We start from the raw sequence: 21,703 nt of genomic DNA, 5'->3' as shown, positions 1-21,703 counted from the left end.
TATCCTCAGAGAACAGTTACCACAGAGATCATACATCCATATAGACAGCATCAGAGTTATCCTCAGTGAACAGTTACCACAGAGATCATACATCCATATAGACAGCATCAGAGTTATCCCTAGTGAACAGTTACCACAGAGATCATACATCCATATAGACAGCATCAGAGTTATCCTCAGAGAACAGTTACCACAGAGATCATACATCCATATAGACAGCATCAGAGTTATCCCTAGTGAACAGTTACCACAGAGATCATACATCCATATAGACAGCATCAGAGTTATCCCTAGTGAACAGTTACCACAGAGATCATACATCCATATAGACATCATCAGAGTTATCCTCAGAGAACAGTTACCACAGAGATCATCCATCCATATAGACAGCATCAGAGTTATCCTCAGATAACAGTTACCACAGAGATCATCCATCTATATAGACAGCATCAGTTACCATCAGAGAACAGTTACCACAGAGATTATACATCCATATAGACAGCATCAAAGTTATCCCTAGTGAACAGTTACCACAGAGATCATACATCCACATAGACAGCATCAGTTATCCTCGGAGAACAGTTACCACAGAGATCATCCATCCATATAGACATCATCAGTTACCATCAGAGAACAGTTACCACAGAGATCATACATCCATATAGACAGCATCAGAGTTATCCCTAGTGAACAGTTACCACAGAGATCATCCATCCATATAGACAGCATCAGAGTTATCCTCAGATAACAGTTACCACAGAGATCATACATCCATATAGACAGCATCAGAGTTATCCTCAGATAACAGTTACCGCAGAGATCATACATCCATATAGACAGCATCAGAGTTATCCCTAGTGAACAGTTACCACAGAGATCATACATCCATATAGACAGCATCAGTTATCCATAGTGAACAGTTACCACAGAGATCATACATACATATAGACAGCATCAGAGTTATCCTCAGATAACAGTTACCACAGAGATCATCCATCCATATAGACAGCATCAGTTACCATCAGAGAACAGTTACCACAGAGATTATACATCCATATAGACAGCATCAGAGTTATCCCTAGTGAACAGTTACCACAGAGATCATACATCCACATAGACAGCATCCGTTATCCTCGGAGAACAGTTACCACAGAGATCATCCATCCATATAGACAGCATCAGTTACCATCAGAGAACAGTTACCACAGAGATCATACATCCATATAAACAGCATCAGAGTTATCCCTAGTGAACAGTTACCACAGAGATCATACATCCATATAGACAGCATCAGAGTTATCCTCAGAGAACAGTTACCACAGAGATCATCCATCCATATAGACAGCATCAGTTACCATCAGAGAACAGTTACCACAGAGATCATACATCCATATAGACAGCATCAGAGTTATTCTCAGTGAACAAGTTTTTAGAAAGTATAATTATATAGTATCCTTGGTTGGTATCTATCAGTCAGTCCTCTAGATACTGTAACAGAGATACATTTTGGCTGCTCAGAGGGGGAAGGCCTGACTAGTCCTTGGGCATTGTCTTTTGTTTCTGGACCATTTGCCATGCAATGGTCTAAACAGGGAGAAATACAGGACAGCATAACCCTTGGGCTTTCAGTTGTACTATAGTTGTACAATAGTTGTATTTCATATTGGTGAGCTGTTACTGGATGGTTATTACAATAACAAATTAATGTTGTGGCTATTTTGGGCAAATCAAAGTTCGTCTGAAAGTTTGCCTACTTGGGAAACAGGACAACAAATCTAGAAGTGCACACTGATGACTAAACTAAAACAGAATGGACATACAACAACTTCATCTAAATGGTAATAGGCATTCGTTGTCCTTCCTTTGAACTGAAAATAATAGGTATGAGTGATCCTGACAGTTCTATATAGCCTAGAGCTTTATTTCCTTTATTTCCTTACTTTCCTCATCACTTTTCTTATGAGACGATGAGAGTCAGTGTGACAGTTTCTTGGCACCCACAAGGTTGTTTGAACTGTGAAGTGATTCAATGCTAGAACTAGTCACACTGTCCGTGGTACACTTCTCTGCGAGAATAAGGCTAAATAACAAACCAGGGTTGGTATCAATGTATTATCATAAATGTATACTGCATTGACATTCAATTTGAATTTGATTTGCCTAGTTGAATTAATTCAAAAAATGGACTTGAATGGAACTGAGTGATTTTTCCCAAAGGAAGTTCAATTGAAATGCATTGAATTGGTATCAAGTATAGAGCTATCAGAAGCCTAACCTTGAAATAGAAATTGCTTTCCAAAAACCTTGGAGACATGACGCGCTCCTGCAAATCTGTGAAAAGCTGACTGACTGCGAATAATAAACACACTGTTAAATAGTCATGACTCAAATGCATAAACAGATCTATTTTGTTGATGCGTTGAGGGAGCAGAGAGCGCTATCTTCCTGCACACAACTGGGGCACATTGATATTATGGAGGGTGGAAACTTTTTTAATTGGGTCGCTAGGCTATTATGACTGCATGTGGATGCTCTTGTTTGTCTTATTTCTCGGGGAAATCGCCCGGGAAAACCACTCCTTCTCCTGAGCCTGGCCCTTAACGTGGAGAGAAGGCTTTGAAGTGCTTTGTGGAGCGCTGAGTGTTTTTCTGCCACGTAAATAATGCAGCCGCTACGAGCCTTCAGAAAGTATTCTCATACTGGCAGTATTACTGTGGTGCCTTATCGTAAACATCATGCACGTTTTGTCATATTTTTATCCTGTGCAGACTTCCTTCTTTTCACTCTGTCATTTCAGGTCAGTAATTGTGGAGTAACTACAATGCTGTTGATCCATCCTCCGTGTTCTCCAATCACAGCCATTAAACTCTGTAAGTGTTTTAAAGTCATCATTGGCCTCAATGGTGACATCCCTGAGCGGTTTCCTTCCTCTCCGGCAACTGAGTTAGGAAGGACGCCTGTATCTTTGTAGTGACTGGTTGTATTGATACACCATCCAAACTGTTATTACTAACTTCACCATGGTCAATATTTGCTTCTTTTGCTTTTTTTTTTTTACAAATATATCAATAGGTGCCCTTTGCGAGGGATTGGAAAACATCCCTGGTCTTTGTGGTTGTATCTGTGTTTGATAATTGTATGGGGTACAGAGATGAGTTGGTCATTAAAACATCATGTTAAACACTGTTATTGCACACCGAGTCCACGCAACGTAATTATGTGACTTGTTAAGCAAATGTTTATTCCTGAACTTATTTAGGCTTGCCATAACAAAGGGGTTAAATACTTATTGATTCAAGACATTTCAACTTTGAATCTATTTTGCATTCAGGCTGTAACATTACAAAATGTGGGAAAAGTGTGAATACTTTCTGAAGGCACTGTATCCCCAGCTCCATGCTTATATTCAGGTCCCATCCGGCAGGCTGCCCACACACAAACACGCTAATGTAGCCATTTTAGAAAGAATTTGGGGTTTCATTTGGGTTACTGCCCTAACACTACACAGCTGATTCAAATAATTGACTAATCATCAAGCTGTGATCATTTGAATCAGTTGTGTAGTGTTAGGGGGAAAAAAACACTAAACGTGCACCACTTGGGATCCTGAGGACCGAGTTTGGGAAACACTGCCCTACTGGTTGTAAAGTGTTGGTCCCATGAAATAAAAGATCTCCGAATTTTTCCATACGCACAAAAAGCTTATTTCTCTCAAATGTTGTGCACAAATGCGTTTACATCCCTGTGTGTGAACATTTCTCATTTGCCAAGATAATCCATCCACCTGACAGGGGTGGCATATCAAGACGCTGATTAAACAGCATGATCATTACACAGGTGCACCTTGTGCTGGGGACAACAAAAGGCCACTTTAAAATGTGAAGTTTTGTCACACAACACAATGCCACAGATGTCTCAAATTTTGAGGGAGAGTGCAATTGGCATGCAGACTGTAGGGATGTCCACCTGAGTTGTTGCCAGAGAATTGAATGTTAATTTCTCTACCATAAGCTGCCTCCAACGTCATTTTAGAGAATTTGGCAGTACGTCCAACTGGCCTCACAACCCCAGACCGACCACTTGTAACTACGCCAGCCCAGGACCTCCAAATACGGCTTCTTCACCTGTGGGATCGTCTGAGACCAGACACCCGATGAAACTGAGGTCTATTTCTGTCTGTAATAAAGCCATTTTGTGGGGAAAAACTCATTCTGATTGGCTGGGCCTAGCTCCCCAGGGGATGGGCCTATGCCCTCCCAGGCCCACCAATGGCTGCTCCCCTGCCCAGTCATGTGAAATCCATAGATTAGGTCCTAACAAATGTATTTCAATTGACTGATTTCCTTATATGAACTGTAACTCAGTAAAATCGTTGAAATGGCTGCATGTAGCATTTACATTTTTGTTCAGTATAGATGATGCATGTATGAACTACACATTGACACACTCAGATCAAAGCGGGAGGTTTAAAAAATACTTACTAGTTGTCAAAGTTCCAGAGCATGTCTTTCACTGAGTGCTATGGGATAGTTACTATAATAAAATTATTCCCTTGGTAATAAAGCTAAGAAATTCACTTCAGCGGGAAGGTAGTTGAGAGAGGACAGAGCTGGTGACTTCCAAGCCATGGCAAACAGAGACACGCGGGACTCAGTGCCCAACAGGCTTAAACTAGATTATTTAGAAGAGTTTCATGAATAAGTGAAGATTAAAAAAATATATATTTATTTATTAAAAACTATTTAACTTAAATAAAGATGCTCTCTTGAAGCTCAAAGAGATCTCACAATATTTATTTTGATCTCAAAATAAATCACTCAGGAATATGAAATTATTTTATTACTACTTAGAGTGCAAAGGCCTCCCTTTTGAAACCTTTTGGTCATACCTTGATGGCGTAGTTGACCAACGGATCCTTGGCATAAGAGGCAGTGTAGTAAACAGAGTCTCCGGCTTCGCAGCAGGGCTTCCCTGTGGTCAGCCTGAAGTGCGACCAGCTGTCCGTGCCAAAGCGCAGGTGGTCCTTCTGCCCGGCCATAAAGCGGTCCTCGCACTTCCCTGCCAGCTTCCTCAACGTGTCCGTGTGCAGCCCCCGGATGCGACCCACCACTTCCTCCCAGCTGTCCATGCCATTGTAGAGGGCCTGCCTCTGGGGTTTGCTGCCCACCCTGGCCGTGGTCCGGGCCTTACCCGCCAGGGACTCTGCACTGTGGCAGCCCCGCCGCTCCCTCCCCGTGGTGGCGCTGGGGGCCGAGGCCAGGCACGACAGGGTGTTGGCCCCTCGGCCCTTGTTGACGACCACCTCAGGTCTCTCCAGGGAGTCCCCACTCTCCTGGTCATGAGCGCGGGCCTCGGAGCTGAGCGAGGAGCTGTGGCTGCCCGTCTCCCAGGTGGAGTCCAGGTCGTACAGGGGGTTGGCTACGCTCAGGTTGGTACCCCCAGGTTTCGCCTCACGCTTGGGCCTCAGAGGGAGCTCCTTTCCCAGGCTGGAGGTCTCTGTACTGGGGCGGGCTACCGACTTCTTGGGCAGCGGGGGTGGAGTGGCTTTGGAGGCCTCCTCATCCAAGTCGGCCAGGGTGTCATCCGAAGCCTTGATGTTCCGTGGGTGCTTCAGCGGTATCATGTTGGCTCTGGATTGACCTGCGAAAGGAAAGAGAGATTACAACAACAACGCACGTTTCAAACATCAACAGTTCATCACCAAGTTATTGAGTCAAACGATTTGCCTGTATAGAGAACCTAAGACATCCGACAACCCTATTCCTCTGACAGTATTCTCATACTTTAGTTCTCATGTACAGTAGCTACATATGCTGCCTAGTTCCTCCCTGCGATAGGTCCTGGGGCGAATTCAGGACACCAACCAGAACAGAACAGCTGGTAGTAAGTCTGTCCAACTAGCCACCATGTGGTTCGAAAGTAAATCTCTCCTCAAGTGGTTTTCAGAGAGGCTTAAGGAGGCACTTGGAAAGTGATTTTGTCAGCGGGCTTTAGTTAACAGTGCCCTAATTTTGTCCACCATGGCAGAAATCCCTAGATCCCTCAAGCTTTTCTCCAGAGTGATGGTTCGGTGGGGGTCCCCAGTCAGGGTGAAAAGGACCACAGAAAACTCACACAGCTTGAGTGACGGGAATTAAAAAGCATTAAGAATAGCCATTGTGTCACTCGTCAGAGAAAGTGTATTGTAGACTTTGATGCATACACTTCAGGGAACTGTAAAAAAAAAATATATATATATATATTGTAAGACATTAAAAGTTGTAGGCTTGTCCTTGTTCTGAATCCCTTCTCATCTTCCTTGGACATTTTGGTTAGGCCTGGAATGTCATTAAACACTGAATGAGATTTCAAGATGTTAAAAATGAAAACATCTGTTAGTACACACCAATCCAAAATACTCTTGGCTGCCTTATCATTTAGATGCTAAATAGGCTACCAAAGATCTGAATATCGCCTGAAGGGAATCAAGCAAGCCTTCTATCACTCGTGTAAGATTCTGTCCAAGACTGGGAGGCCTCTATCCATCATCTTGTCTAAGAACCAAGATATGGAGTAATGAGCACTGAGGATCAGATAGAAATAAGAGGCAACATTTGTTTTTAAAGGAAAACAACAGTATTTAACATTTTCCCTTGCAAATCCATTGTAATCCCGCTAAAGACAACCATCTTTAGCCTAATCCAAATGTATGAATGACCCTGCCACTAATGCTCTTGCTACTACTTTCACTTGGAAAATCCTCCTGAAACTGTGTACACACACACCAATGATTTTCAGATCAATGTACAGAAGCAGTGTTTCAATCTGTTCCTGTTCCCCCGGGGGCAGCATAGTTTTGTTTTAGCCCAGCACTAACCCATGTGATTCAACTAAGTTAAACACTGAGCATTTGATCAGTTGAATCAGGTGTGCTGGCCTGACAACAAATATGTGCAATTGACACTGTACTAGGCCAAAAGTGAAAATGGCTTTAAGTGACCTATTTCTAGATTTAGTCCTATAACAATGGGCTCTCCAGCTGCATGGTGACATGAGGATTCTGCTTCTTGGAGAGTCTACGTCACCAACTCAGGAGAGATTGCTCTGCTATTGCCCATGCCTAGCTATATGAATCACTGGTGTGTGTGTGCGCGCGCGCGCATGTATTTTAAAGGAGAATGTGAGTGTGTGTGTGTGTGTATGTGTCTGTGTGATGGTGCATGTGCGAAGGGTGCAGACCTGCCAACCCTGTCCAACTTTTTAGGAGTACAAGACGCAAATTGGAGATTCAACTCGCGCACATAGCACGTGCCGAATCGGGGTTTTCTTTCCCGCATGCTCGTGCTGTTTGTGAGTCTGATCTATAAAAGGTTGGAATACTTTCTTTCTTGACAGCATTCCATTTACACATATGGTCAAAGTCACCAACAAGATCTAGTTAGAAAGACACAAAGGGAATTTATTCTTTAATTATTTTTATTTTTTTGATTAAACATATAATAACACGTTATTTGTTCAGGTACGAAATGTACAAATGTCTTACCCACAATCCATTTTTATTTCAACTCTGACCTAATAAGAACAGATGTTTGAAGCAGAGCATCAGTAACAAATAAACATATCCATAATAAAAACGAAAAACGAAAATATCCACATATCCACAGTAAAACGAGTCTTATATCGACAGAACCTGAAAGGCCGCTCAGCAAGGAAGAAGCCACTGCTCCAAAACCGCCATGAAAAAGCCAGACTAGGGTTTGCAACTGCACATGGGGACAAAGATTGTACTCTTTGGAGAAATGTCCTCTGGTCTGATGAAACAAAAACAGAACTGTTTGGCCATAATGACCATCGTTATTTTTGGAGGACAAAGGGGGAGGCTTGCAAGCCGAAGAACACCATCCCAACCATGAAGCGCGGGGGTGGCAGCATCATCTTGTGGTGGTGCTTTGCTGCAGGAGGGACTGGTGCACTTGACAAAATAGATGGCTTCATGAAGGAAAATGATGTGGTTATATTGAAGAAACATCAGTCAGGAAGTTAAAGCTCGGTCGCAAATGGGTCTTCCAAATGGACAATGACCCCAAGCATACTTCCAAAGTTGTGGCAAAATGGCTTAAGGACAACAAAGTCAAGGTATTGGAGTGGCCATCACAAAGCCCTGACCTCAATCCTATAGAAAATGTGTTGGCAGAACTGGAAAAGCGTGTGCGAGCAAGGAGGCCTACAAACCTGACTCAGTTACACCAGCTCTGTCAGGAGGAATGGGCAAAATTCACCCAACTTATTGTGGGAAGCTTGTGGAAGGCTTCGTGAAATATTTGACCCAAGTTAAACAATTTAAAGGCAACGTTACCAAATATTAATTGAGTGTATGTAAACTTCTGACCCACTGGGAATGTGATGGAAGAAATAAAAGCTGAAATAAATTATTCTCTCAACTACTATTCTGACATTTCACATTCTTAAAATAAATTGGTGATCCTAACTGACCTAAGACAGTAACAATTTCCTATGATTAAATGTCAGTAATTGTAAAAACTGAGTTTAAATATATTTGGAAAAGGTGTATGTAAACTTCCGACTTCAACTGTATGTCACACTCGCACAAATGCGACCAGTTATTTTTCGTATTTACATTTTATTTATTTCACTAGCAAATGCATGTGAACTGCTGGCACTTTAGAGCCCACTGAATGTCAATCTTATGTTCTCTAATGTTAGCTTGAAACAATTAGTGTTTACCTTTCCACAACACGCGGAGTAAAAAATGAGTTCCTGTGCTTACATACAGCTGACAGTCAGCAAACTCAGCATCACAACAAACAGGAGGAGGGGCAGACACGGGGTAGCTAAGTATAATGATGTATTAATCTCCATGTCCGTTGGCACAAACTCCGCACATGTCTGTGTGTTGCAGCTCGAGAATCGGGCTGTTAGATTTACTCAGTGGATTTATTTTTTATTAAAATGTAAAAAAATACAAATAAATCAGGCCCAATTAATTTCTGCAAAGTTTTAACACAGATCTGGTACCTGTGTACATGGACAGAGAATTGCGTAGTTGGTACACAAAATGAGTGCATGTTGGCAGGTCTGAGGGTGCTGTAGGCAAACACTTGCAGTGTTGTAACAGTGCATGCATATCTGGTATGTGTTGTGTATTAAAGTGTGTGTGTGTGTGTGTGTCAGACCGATATATTTTCACCCTCACCGTGCTTGTCTTCTCACACTGCAGGACTTAACATTTTGTCATAACTATCTTAAATGGATCCAAGAATCCGGGTAATATATTCTAGATTGGATGTTTTATGGATGGCTTGAGAAGGCAATGGACTATACTCCAGAGGGTAGAGACCTTTCAAGAATAAAGCATATATAAATATATATATATATACAAATATATATACACACACACATATATACATACACAAATACACACACACACATATATATATATACGTGTGTGTATGTGTGTGTGTGTATATATATATATGTATGTGTGTGTGTGTGTGTATATATATATATATATATATATATATATAGCAGGGTAGCCTAGTGGTTAGAGCATTGGACTAGTAACCGAAAGGTTGCAAGTTCGAAACCCGAGCTGACAAGGTACAAATCTGTCGTTCTGCCCCTGAACAGGCAGTTAACCCACTGTTCCTAGGCCGTCATTGAAAATAAGAATTTGTTCTTAACTGACTTGCCTGACTAGTAACTAACTGACTAGTAAAATAAAGGTAAAATAAAAATATATACACACACAAGGTAGTCCACATAAATACACTACCGTTCAAAAGTTTGGGATTACTTAGAAAAGTCCTTGTTTTTGAAGGAAAAGCACATTTTCTGTCCATTACAATAACATCATATTGATAAGAAAGACAGTGTAGACATTGTTAATGTTGTAAATTACTATTGTAGCTGGAAACGGCTGATTTTTAATGGAATATCTACATAGGCGTACAGATGCCCATTATCAGCAACCATCACTCCTGTGTTCCAATGGCACGTCGTGTTAGCTAATCCAAGTTTTTCATTTTAAACAGGCTAATTGACCATTAGAAAACCCTTTTGCAATCATGTTAGCACAGCTGAAAACTGTTGTTCTAAAGAAGCAATAAAACTGGCCTTTAGACTTGTTGAGTATCTGGAGCATCAGATACGGGTCGGGTTTGATTACAGGCTCAAAATGGTCAGAAACAAAGTACTTTCTTCTGAAACTTGTCAGGAGTTACCACATATATTGAGCAGTTGTTGGCTGCTTTTCCTTCACTCTGCGGTCCAACTCATCCCAAACCATCTAAATTGGGTTGAGGTCGGGTGATTGTGGGGGCCAGGTCATCTGATGCGGGACAACAGGTAGCCTAGTGGTTAGAGCGTTGGGCCAGTAACCAAAAGGCCGTCATTGTAAATAAGAATTTGTTCTTAACTGACTCTCCTAGTTAAATAAAAGGTTAAATAAAAAAAATCAATAAAACATTTTAAAAAAGGTTAAAAGGTTAAAAAAAAGTTTAAAAAAAAGTTCAATAAAACATTTTAAAAATGCAGCCATCACTCTCCATCTTGGTCAAATTGCTCTCACACAGCCTGGAGGTGTGGTTGTGTCATTGTCCAAATCAGTGTCCCACTAAGCTCAAACCAGATGGCATTCTGCAGCGATACGCCATCCTGTGGTAGCCTTGCTGGTTAAGTATGTCTTGAATTCTAAATAAATCACAGACCGTGTCACCAGCAAAGCACTTCCACTGCATCACACCTCCTTCTCAACCATTCACCTACTTTGCGTGTCACAAAGACATGAAAGTTGGAACCAAAAATCTCAAATTTGGACTCATCAGAAGAAAGGACAGATTTCCACAAGTCTAATGTCCATTCCTCGTATTTCTTGGCCCAAGCAAGTCTCTTCTTCTTGGTGGTGTCCTTTAGTCGTGGTTTCTTTGCAGCAATTCGACCGCGAAGGCCTAATTCACGCAATCTCCTTATAACAGTTGATGTTGAGACGTGTCTGTGAAGCATTTATTTGGGCTGCAATCTGTTGTGCAGTTAATTGCCGGATTATGAGGCTGGTAACTCCAATGAACTTCTCCTCTGCAGCAGAGTTAACTCTGGGTCTTTCTTTCCTGTGGCGGTCCTCATGAGAGCCAGTTTCATCATAGCGCTTGATGGTTTTCTTGAAATTGTCTGGATTGACTGACCTTCATGTTTTAAAGTAATGATAGACGGTTGTTTCTCTTTGCTTATTTGAGCTGTTCTTGCCATAATACGGACTTGGTCTTTTATCAAAAAGGGCTATCTTCTGTATACCACCCCTACCTTGTCACAACACAATTGATTGGCTAAAACACAACAAGAAGGAAAGAAATTCCACAAATTAACTTTTAACAAGGCACACCTGTTAATTGAAATGCATTCCAGGTGACTACGTCATGAAGCTGGTTGAGAGAATGCCAAGAGTGTGCAAAGCTTTCAACAAGGCAAAGGGTGGCTACTTTGAAGAAACTCAAATATAAAATATATGTTGATTTGTTTAACACTATTTTGGTTACTACATGATTCCATGTGTTATTTCATAGTTTTGATGTCGTCACTATTATTATGCAATGTAGAAAATAGTCAAATAAAGAAAAACCCTGGAATGAGTAGATGTGTCCAAACTTTTGACTGGTCATTGACCTATGAATAACACCCACGGGCAGTCAGAACACCACTCTCAAAGGCTCTAAGTACAGTAGACATTCTGAAATGACACAACCCAAAAGGCAAAACCCATGGCAATGTTAAAAGTTAATGACATGCCCATTGCCCATATACTGTCTATATACATTAAAAGGTGGCTGGACCATCCAATAACATTAAACATTAAAAAGCAAAGTCATAGCTTCAAATGGCTATTTGCGTGTGGAACTGTTCCAAAAAGGCATCTTTAATTGTTATGTAAGTGTCTTGGAGAGTTAGGTACAAGGACGGTGCCAACTAACTAAGGCTTTTTGACTCAGCGATCATGGTCACATGGAAAAAGCTGCAGTCCCAATCCTCCACAAATCTCCCCTGGATTAAAGGCAAATTGCATTTAATTTCCTTTATAAATCCAAACTTGGCATAATGTCTGCAAAAGCTATCTTTAAATATACACTCCCCTACGTATTTATTTAGACAATGAACCTAAAACTTGTAATTTGGTGCAATACTCCAGCAGTTTGGATTTGAGATAAAAAACAACAACATATGAGTGGAGCCTTCCGAGTGGCGCAGAGGTCTAAGCAGTCATGTGTGGAGGACGCATGTCTCGAACTTCGCCTCTCCTGAGCACATGTCAGCGACGAGACAAGAGCTTAACTACCAATTGGATGTCACAAAACTGGGAAGAATATGAGGTAAATTAAAAAAAGGATACGAAATGCACCTTTTATTTGAGGGCATTTTCATTTCTGTTTCACCATTTAGAAATGAACATATTTATGTCAAGTTGAAGTCGGAAGTTTACATACATTTAGGTTGGAGTCATTAAAACTTGATTTTCAACCACTCCACACATTTCTTGTTAACAAACTATAGTTTTGGCACGTCAGTTAAGACATCTACTTTGTGCATGACACAAGTCATTTTTCCAACAATTGTTTACAGAAAGATTATTTCACTTATAATTCACTATATCACATTTCCAGTGGGTCAGAAGTTTACATACACTAAGTTGAATGTGCCTTTAAACAGCTTCGAAACTTCCTGAAAATTATGTCATGGCTTTAGAAGCTGCTGATAGGCGAATTGACATAATTTGAGTCAATTGGAGGAGTTCCGGTGGATGTATTTCAAGGCCCACCTTCAAACTTAGTGCCTCCTTGCATGACATCACGGGAAAATCAAAAGAAATCAGCCAAGACCTCAGGAGAATTTTTTTTGTAGACCTCCACAAGTCTGGGTCATCCTTGGACAATTTCCAAATGCCTGAAGGTACCACATTCATCTGTACAAACAATAGTACGCAGGTATAAACACCACGGGACCACGCAGCTGTCATACCGCTCAGGAAGGAGACGCGTTCTGTCTCCCTAGAGATGAACGTACTTTGGTGTGAAAGGTGCATATCAATCAATCCCAGAACAACAGCAAATTACCTTGTGAAGATGCTGGAGGAAACAGGTACAAAAGTATCTATATCCACAGTAAAACGAGTCCTATAATTGACATAACCTGAAAGACCACTCAACAAGGAAGAAGCCACTGCTACAAAACCACCATGAAAAAGCCAGACTAGGGTTTGCAACTGCACATGGGGACAAAGATTGTACTTTTTGGAGAAATGTCCTCTGGTCTGATGAAACAAAAACAGAACTGTTTGGCCATAATGACCATCGTTATTTTTGGAGGACAAAGGGGGAGGCTTGCAAGCCGAAGAACATCATCCCAACCATGAAGCACGGGGGTGGCAGCATCATCTTGTGGAGGTGCTTTGCTGCAGGAGGGACTGGTGCAGTTGACAAAATAGATGGCCTTATGAAGGGAAATGATGTGGTTATATTGAAGAAACATCAGCCAGGAAGTTAAAGCTTGGTCGTAAATGGGTCTTCCAAATGGACAATGACCCCAAGCATACTTCCAAAGTTGTGGCAAAATGGCTTAAGGACAAGAAAGTCAAGGTTTTGGAGTGGCCATCACAAAGCCCTGACCTCAATCCTATAGAACATTTGTGGGTAGAACTGAAAAAGTGTGTGCAAGCAAGGAGGCCTACAAACCTGACTCAGTTTCACCAGCTCTGTCAGGAGGAATGGGCCAAAATTCACCCAACTTATTGTGGGAAGCTTGTGGATGGTGTTCTCGGGGTGATGAGAGGTGTTGGGTTTGCACCAGACATAGCGTTTTCCTTGATGGCTAAAAACTACATTTGTGTCTCATCTGACCAGAGTACCTTCTTCCATACGTTTCGGGAGTCTCCCACATGCCTTTTGGCGAACACCAAACGTGCTTGCTTATTTTTTTCTTTGAGCAATGGCTTTTCTGGCCACACGTAAAGCCCAGCTCTGTGGAGTGTACAGTTTAGTGGTCCTATGGACAGATACTCCAATCTCTGCTGTGGAGCTTTGCAGCTCCTTCAGGGTTATCTTTGGTGTCTTTGTGCCTCTGATTAATGCCATCCTTGCCTGGTCAGTGAGTTTTGGTGGGCGGCCCTCTCTTGGCAGGTTTATTGTGGTGCCATATTCTTTCTATTTTTTTAAATAATGAATTTAATGGTGCTCCGTGGGATGTTTAAAGTTTCTGATATTTATTTTATAAACAACCCTGATCTTTACTTCTCCACAACTTTGTTCCTGACCTGTTTGGAGAGCTCCTTGGTATTCATGGTGCCGCTTGCTTAGTGGTGTTGCAGACTCTGGGAACAGGTGTATATATACTGAGATCATGTGACAGATCATGTGACACTTAGATTGCACACAGGTGGACTTTATCTAATTATGTGACTTCTAAAGGTAATTGGTTGCACCAGATTTCATTTAAGGACTTCATAGCAAAGGGGGTGAATACATATGCACATACCATTTTTCCATTTATTTATTTTTTTATAATTATTTGAAACAAGTTTCACTTCACCAATTTGGACTATTTTGTGTATGTCTATTACATGAAATCCAAATAAAAATCTATTTAAATTACAGATTGTAATGCAACAAAATAGGAAAAATGCCATGAATACTTTTGCAAGGCACTGTATGTTTGTCATATTGTGATTTCTTTTTGCAGGGAACACTCATCGGAATGCACTCGTGACTATTTTATGCGCACAAAAATTATGATCTGCTTCTCTGAATTGCCTTGTGAAAGCCTAACACTGTAATATCGTATTTTGTAACTTAGCTAGCCATGTTGGCAATAGAACACACTTTCAAATTATTCCCACTTGAGCAGATTGCGATTTATAATGGACCATTTTTGGAATGCCTAAACAACAGTAATTGTGTGTTCCAATGAAAACTACAAGTCTGCTTGCTCTAGTTCCTCAACAGCACAGTTATGAGAGCTCAAATTAGCACCTCATAGTTGAAGACTCTTCTTTTCAGTCATTAAAATGAGGTAGTAACGGTGCACACTTTGGAGAGGTGTGTGGACACTTGGTGACACCAGTTAGACCTCTCACTCAAACCCTTGTCCTTTGTTTTGTATTACCCCAAGTTTACCATGAATATTCTTATCATGGTACTGAATGCATCCAATTCCTATGAGCATAAATGGTTCATGTGGATGCTACCATGATTACAGATAATCAGGATTGAATCATGAATAACGATGAGTGAGAAAGTTACAGATGCACAGATATGATGCCCCCAAAACAGGCTAACCTCTCACCATTAGCAATAACAGGGAGGTAAGCCTTTTTTTTGGGGGGGGTATATTTATGCATCCGTAACTTTAACATGATTAACGATTCATTCCTGATTATCCATAATCATGGGAGCATCCACATTAATGTAGTGTTCAGAAACATACTCTATTCTTATTTACAATAAGTGACTTCAAAATGCATGAAGCCTTTTTGCATGAGAATTGATCGAAAGCAATTACTGAGATGCTACAGTGCCCATAATCAATACACAACAGAAGCCCAACACTATTCTGATCGATAATTCGGACTGGGTTTCCACTCAGCTAACATATGGAACTTTTTAAAGATGCTTACACCAAGGATCATTTGGCCATTTGATTTTGAATTTTAGGACCCCTGTTGGTAAACTTTACAAAACATTGAATTTGGCCTTACTGCTATTAGCCCATAGAAACACATTGAATAACAGATTCATACATGAAAAAAGCGATAGTCCAAAAATAAATCAAAAGGAAGTTTGTTTTGAAGTGTCTGTCCTATATCTGAGAGATTACAACGATAACCATGAAAGATCAGGAAATAAAAACATGTTTGTTTTGAAGTGTCTGTCCTATATCTGAGAGATTACCATGATAACCATGATAGATCAGGAAATAAAAACACGTTTGTTTTGAAGTGTCTGTCCTATATCTGAGAGATTACCATGATAACCATGATAGATCAGGAAATAAAAACATGTTTGTTTTGAAGTGTCTGTCCTATATCTGAGAGATTACCATGATAACCATGATAGATCAGGAAATAAAAACATGTTTGTTTTGAAGTGTCTGTCCTATATCTGAGAGATTACCATGATAGATCAGGAAATAAAAACATGTTTGTTTTGAAGTGTCTGTCCTATATCTGAGAGATTACCATGATAACCATGAAAGATCAGGAAATAAAAACATGTTTTTATTGACATGCATACCTTCATGTCTAATGACATGTATACCTTTAACGTGACAATGTCCTGTTCACTTCCATTCATTTTTCAAACACCATCGTATTCGTGAGAGTCTCATCCTTCCATAGAGGGGTAATATTAGTGTGTAGCCCAAAACATTCGGACACTATTATTATAATTTTTATTGGTCGGGTACACAGTTTAGCAGATGTTATAGTGGACGCAGCAAAATGCTTATGTTACTAGCTCCTAACAATGCAGTAAAATGTCAAACAAGTACACAAATAATTGACCTCACCCAAAAAGTTAATAAAGAAATGTCGGAACGAATCCAAATAACAACCCAAAAGCACAGTAACAATCTTTTCGGCTGTAGGTAATAATACAAACAATTCTGAGGAAATAATAAAAATTCCCTTTGAGGCGGAGGAGGAGACAAATGCTGTGCAGCAGAGAGACTTTAACTTTGGCTACTAACCATTGCAAAGTGATAACACAGTCTCTTCCCATAACCGACCACAATACTGGCACACTTTGGCATGGCTTGGCTACTGAGAGAACCACTGAGTGTCAATATACCAAGGAGAGGAGGAGGAGTGGAGAGTATAGATAGAAGAAAAGCAAGTAGTTGACAATGAAAGAGGGGTAGAGAGATGGGCAGGAGAGGCGCAAGAGGAGAGGGTGAGAGGAGTGGAGAGAGAGAAGAGGTAAGCAGCAGAGGAGGAAGGTAAAGGAACGAGAGATGAGGAGCGAGTAAGACAGGTGGAGGAGGGTGGGGAGTTCGAATGAGAGAGAGATAATATGTCAAAAACACAAAAATGACAAGAGAGAACTCCCTACCTCGATCCTGCTAATGGCTCTGTGTCAAAGTTGTGAGAAGAAGAAGAAGAGAAAGAAAGCAGAGCGAGGGGGGCACTCTCCCTGTTCGCCTCCCTGAAAATTCCTGCTGCGACACTTGTGCCAACAGGCAGGCAGACGGGCAGGCAGGACGCCCCTGCGCTATGTCTCATTCTGCTTCTCATTTTGATAGAAAGGGGAGGGTGTGTGCGAGTGTGTAAGAAAGTGTGTGTGCATGTGTGTGTTTGGGGAAAGAGAGAATCAATGTCATTCTTTCAACTTCAGAGACACAGGACAGGAGGCAGGAATTTCAAAAAGAAAGAACCCTTTCCACTGTGGAAGTCTGGATTGCTCATTCATGGCATACCATAGCATGGTATGGCTCAGCACAATTCAGCACAGCCCTATACAGCCAATGTCTGCCAAACATGACATGGCATAGGCCAGCACAGTTCAACACAATCCCCTACATCTGTCCACATCTCAATATTCAAATTAGACTGCACTGAAGTCTCATGACAGACTGCCCTCACAAAATAGGTTTCTAACCTCAAAGGTCTTTCCTGGTTAAATAAAGGTTAAATAAATATGAAAGCAAATTCAAGAAAGTCCTCCATTCATTTTTCTTGCGCCCATCTATAACCTATCCTGTTTTCTTATTAGTGCAGTTGAAGGGCAGAAAATCACTCAGTCAACTTACCTACAAGTGAAAAATAAACTTGTTTGTTCATTCTCCATCACTAACATGTACCCTCTCATTAGCTGTTAGTTAGAGAAGGGTGTAACGAGGTTGCAGGGTGCTCATCATTTAGTCACACAGAGGGCTTTCATCACTTTCAGGACACACACACACCAGTGTGACGCACACACACACAGGCCACTTGACAGCAATAAGAGCCATCCACACACACACACACACACGCAGCAGCCCTTCATGTTCTGAAAGCCTCTCACGCAGCAGCCCTGCATGATCAAAGCGACAGGGCTCTCTCCATTTGGGCGACCGATACGGGCTTCCCAATTGCTTTCAAACAGCAAATCTAAAGAGCTGCAATATGCATGTCATTACACCGACACCTTCTCAAGAAGGTTCTGATCTGATATAAACGGAAGCAAGTGATGATGATGAGTATGCAATGGATCAGTCACTCCGAGTCAACCAGCCCTAACGGGGGCGCAGTCCTGCATGTAACATCAGTCCCCATGAAATGTAACTTCCGCTGTGCATTGCTAAGCAATAGCCTTTGATGAGTGATCCAGCAGGCTTCAATACAAAGCACAGTAACAGGGAAGTGGTCAGAGAGAGCCAGTAAGATGCACTACATGAACAAAAGTTTGTGGACAACCGTTCGTTGAGCATCTCATTCCAAAATCATGGGCATTATTACAGCATTGGTCCCCCCTTTTTTGCTATAAGTCTCCACTCTTCAGGGAATGCTTTTCACTAGATGTCGGACCATTACTGAAGGGGACTTGCTTCCATTCAGCCACAAGAGCATTAGTGAGGTCGGGAACTGATGTTGAGCGATTAGGCCTGGTTCACAGTCTGCATTCCAATTCATCCCAAAGGTGTTCAATGGGGTTGAGGTCAGGGCTGTGTGCAGGCCAGTCAAGTTCTTCCACACCAACCTCGACAAACCATTTTTGTATGGACCTGGCTTTGTGCACAGGGGCATTGTCATGCTGAAACAGGAAAGGGCCTTCCCCAAACTGTTGCCACAAAGTTGGAAGCACAGAATCGTCTGGAATGTCATTGTATGTGGTATCGTTAAGATTTCCCTTCATTGGAATTAAGGGTCCTAGCCCGAACCATAAGAAACTGCCCCAGACCATTTTTCATCCTCTACCAAACTCTACATTTGGGACTATGCATTCGGGCAGGTACCGTTCTCCTGGAATCCACCAAACCCAGATTAGTCCATCTCTGTGAATGAATATGACAGTGAGAGAAATCACGTTTAAAGAATATACTGTAGATATTTCCAACAAGTAGGATGAGCTTTTCGGAGGGAAATAGAGACTTTATGAAAAGGCACCATTGTGCACATCTATTCAAACTGTTGTTGAGAAATAGGGAAATAGCAAGGTTTTGCCTAGAGTTATTGATATATTCTACCAGTGTTGGTGCCCGCTTTCACCGTGAAGGGCAAAATACACCCACCACTGTTCTACTTTCTGTCCTCGTCTCTCAACCAATAACTAGACCTGAAAACCACCTGGCCAATCAATGTCATCAATAGATCCAAGACCAGCTCAGTTTATCCCTACCATTGTGACAACGAGTCGTCATAATGCTGCATCAAATGTACACGATCCTAGAGGCATTGGCAAACACAATGTAAGTAACTTCATTTATGTACCCTTAATTGCACCGAATACTTCTGTTTATCCTACAGCTATTGTATGCAGTAATCATGTGCCTATGAGCCAGAGTTATACTGTTAGCACTGAGGTGGTATGCCCTAGTAGGAAGACCACTGTGTGCAGCTCACCCTGAGCTATCAGCTCCAATATAAATAACATGAGTAAGTCTACCACTGGTAAGCTTCCCAGTAAAGCATTCAAAACAATCAAGCAACCCAGAAAAGTGCTAAAAATAGCCAATATTAACAGCCTTAGAAACAAGGTCCATGAAGTCAATAACTTGCTTGTAACAGATGGCATTCATATTCTGACTCTCTCTGAAACTCACTTAGATAATACCTTTGATGATAGTGGTAGCAATACATGGTTATAACATCTACCGAAAAGACAGAAATGCCAACAGGGGCGGTGTTGCGGTCTATACTCAGAACCATATTCCTGTAAAGCTTAGAGACGATCTAATGTCAAATACTGTAGAAGTAATATGGCTACAGGTTCATCTGCCCCCCCTGAAGCCCATTCTGGTGGGAAGCTGCTATAGACCACCAAGTGCTAACAGTCAGTATCTGGATAATATGTGTGAAATGCGTGATAATGTATGTGATATCAACAGAGAAGTATATTTTCTGGGGGATTTAAATATTGACTAGCTATCATCAAGCGGCCCACTCAAGAAAAAGCTTCAAACTGTGACCAGCGCCTGCAACCTGGTTCAGGTCGTCAGTCAACCTACCAGGGTTGTTACAAACAGCACAGGAATCAAATCATCAACATGTATTGATCACATCTTTACTAATGCTGCAGATATTTGCTTTAAAGCAGTATCCAAATCCAGAGGATGTAGTGATCACAATGTGGTATCCATATCTAGGAAAACCAAAGTTCCAAAGGCTGGGCCCAATATAGTGTATAAGAGGTCATACAAGAAGTTTTGTAGTGTTTCCTATATTGATGATGTAAATAATATTTGCTGGTCTGTGGTGTGTAACGAGGAGCAGCCAGACGCTGCACTTGACGCATTTATGAAACTACTTATTCCAGTTATTAACAAACACATACCCATTAATAAAATGACTGTAAAAACTGTTAAATCCCCTTGGATTGATGAGGAATTGAAAAATGGCATGGTTGAGAAAGATGAGGCAAAAGTTATGGCAAATAAGTCTGGCAGCCCAACTGATTGGAAAATGTGCTGCAAATTAAGAAATCTTGTGACTAAACTAAACAAAAATAAACTATACTATGAAACAAAGATCAATTATATAAAGAATGATAGTAAAGAGCTTTGGGGCTCCTTAAATTAACATTTTGAGAAAAAAAAGCCAACTCGGCTCCATCATTCATTGAATCAGATGACTCATTCATCACAAAGCCCACTGATATTGCATTCTACTTTAATGACTTTTTCATTGGCAAGATAAGCAAACTTAGGGATGACATGCCAGCAACAAATTGACACAACACATCCAAGTATATCGGACCAAATTATAAAAGACAAGAATCGTACTTATGAATTCCGTAAAGTCAGTGTGGAAGAGGTGAAAAATGATTGTTGTCTAGCAACAATGACAAGCCAACGGGGTCTGACAATCTGGATGGAAAATTACTGAGGATAATACCAGACGATATTGCCACTCCTATTTGCCATCTTCAATTTAAGCCTACTAGAAAGTGTGTGCCCTCAGCCCCATTTACCGGCTCAAACAGCCGACCAATCAGCCTGTTACCAACCCTTAGTAAACGTCTGGAAAAAATTGTGTTTGACCAGATACAATGCTATTTTACAGTAAACAAATTGACAACATAATTTCAGCATGCTCATAGAGAAGGACATTCAACAATCACAGCACTTACACAAATGACTGATGATTGGCTGAGAGAAATTGATGATAAAATGATTGTGGTGGCTGTCTTGTTAGACTTCAGTGCAGCTTTTGACATTATTGATCATAGTCTGCTGATAGACAAATGTGTATTTTATGGCTTTACACCCCCTGCTATAATGTGGACAAAGAGTTACTTGTCTAACAGGACACAGAGGGTGTTCTTTAATGGAAGCCCCTCAAATATAATCCAGTTAGAATCAGGAATTCCCCAGGGTAGCTTGTTTAGGCCCCTTGCTTTTTAAAATGTTTACTAACGACATGCCTCTCACTTTGAGTAAAGTCAGAGAGTCTATGTATGCGGATGACTCAACACTGTACATGTCAGCTACTACAGTGACTGAAATGACTGTAACACTTAAAGAGCTGCAA

General features: G+C 41.1%; 1 protein-coding gene across 2 annotated transcripts in view; it reads right to left on the bottom strand.

Annotated features, from left to right (window-relative positions):
* Positions 1-21,703, bottom strand: part of peak1 (pseudopodium-enriched atypical kinase 1) — a 263,257-nt gene that overhangs the window by 10,545 nt on the left and 231,009 nt on the right. For both annotated transcript variants that reach the window (XM_029668784.2, XM_029668785.2), the window contains one exon: positions 4,889-5,640. In XM_029668784.2, coding sequence (XP_029524644.2) covers positions 4,889-5,640 — 752 coding nt within the window. The remainder of the gene's footprint in view (positions 1-4,888; positions 5,641-21,703) is intronic.

The sequence above is a fragment of the Oncorhynchus nerka genome, linkage group LG9a (genome assembly GCF_034236695.1).
Source record: "Oncorhynchus nerka isolate Pitt River linkage group LG9a, Oner_Uvic_2.0, whole genome shotgun sequence".
Taxonomy (NCBI): Eukaryota; Metazoa; Chordata; class Actinopteri; order Salmoniformes; family Salmonidae; genus Oncorhynchus; species Oncorhynchus nerka.
Note: the sequence above shows the minus strand (reverse complement) of the source record. Positions and strands in the feature narration are given on the sequence as shown.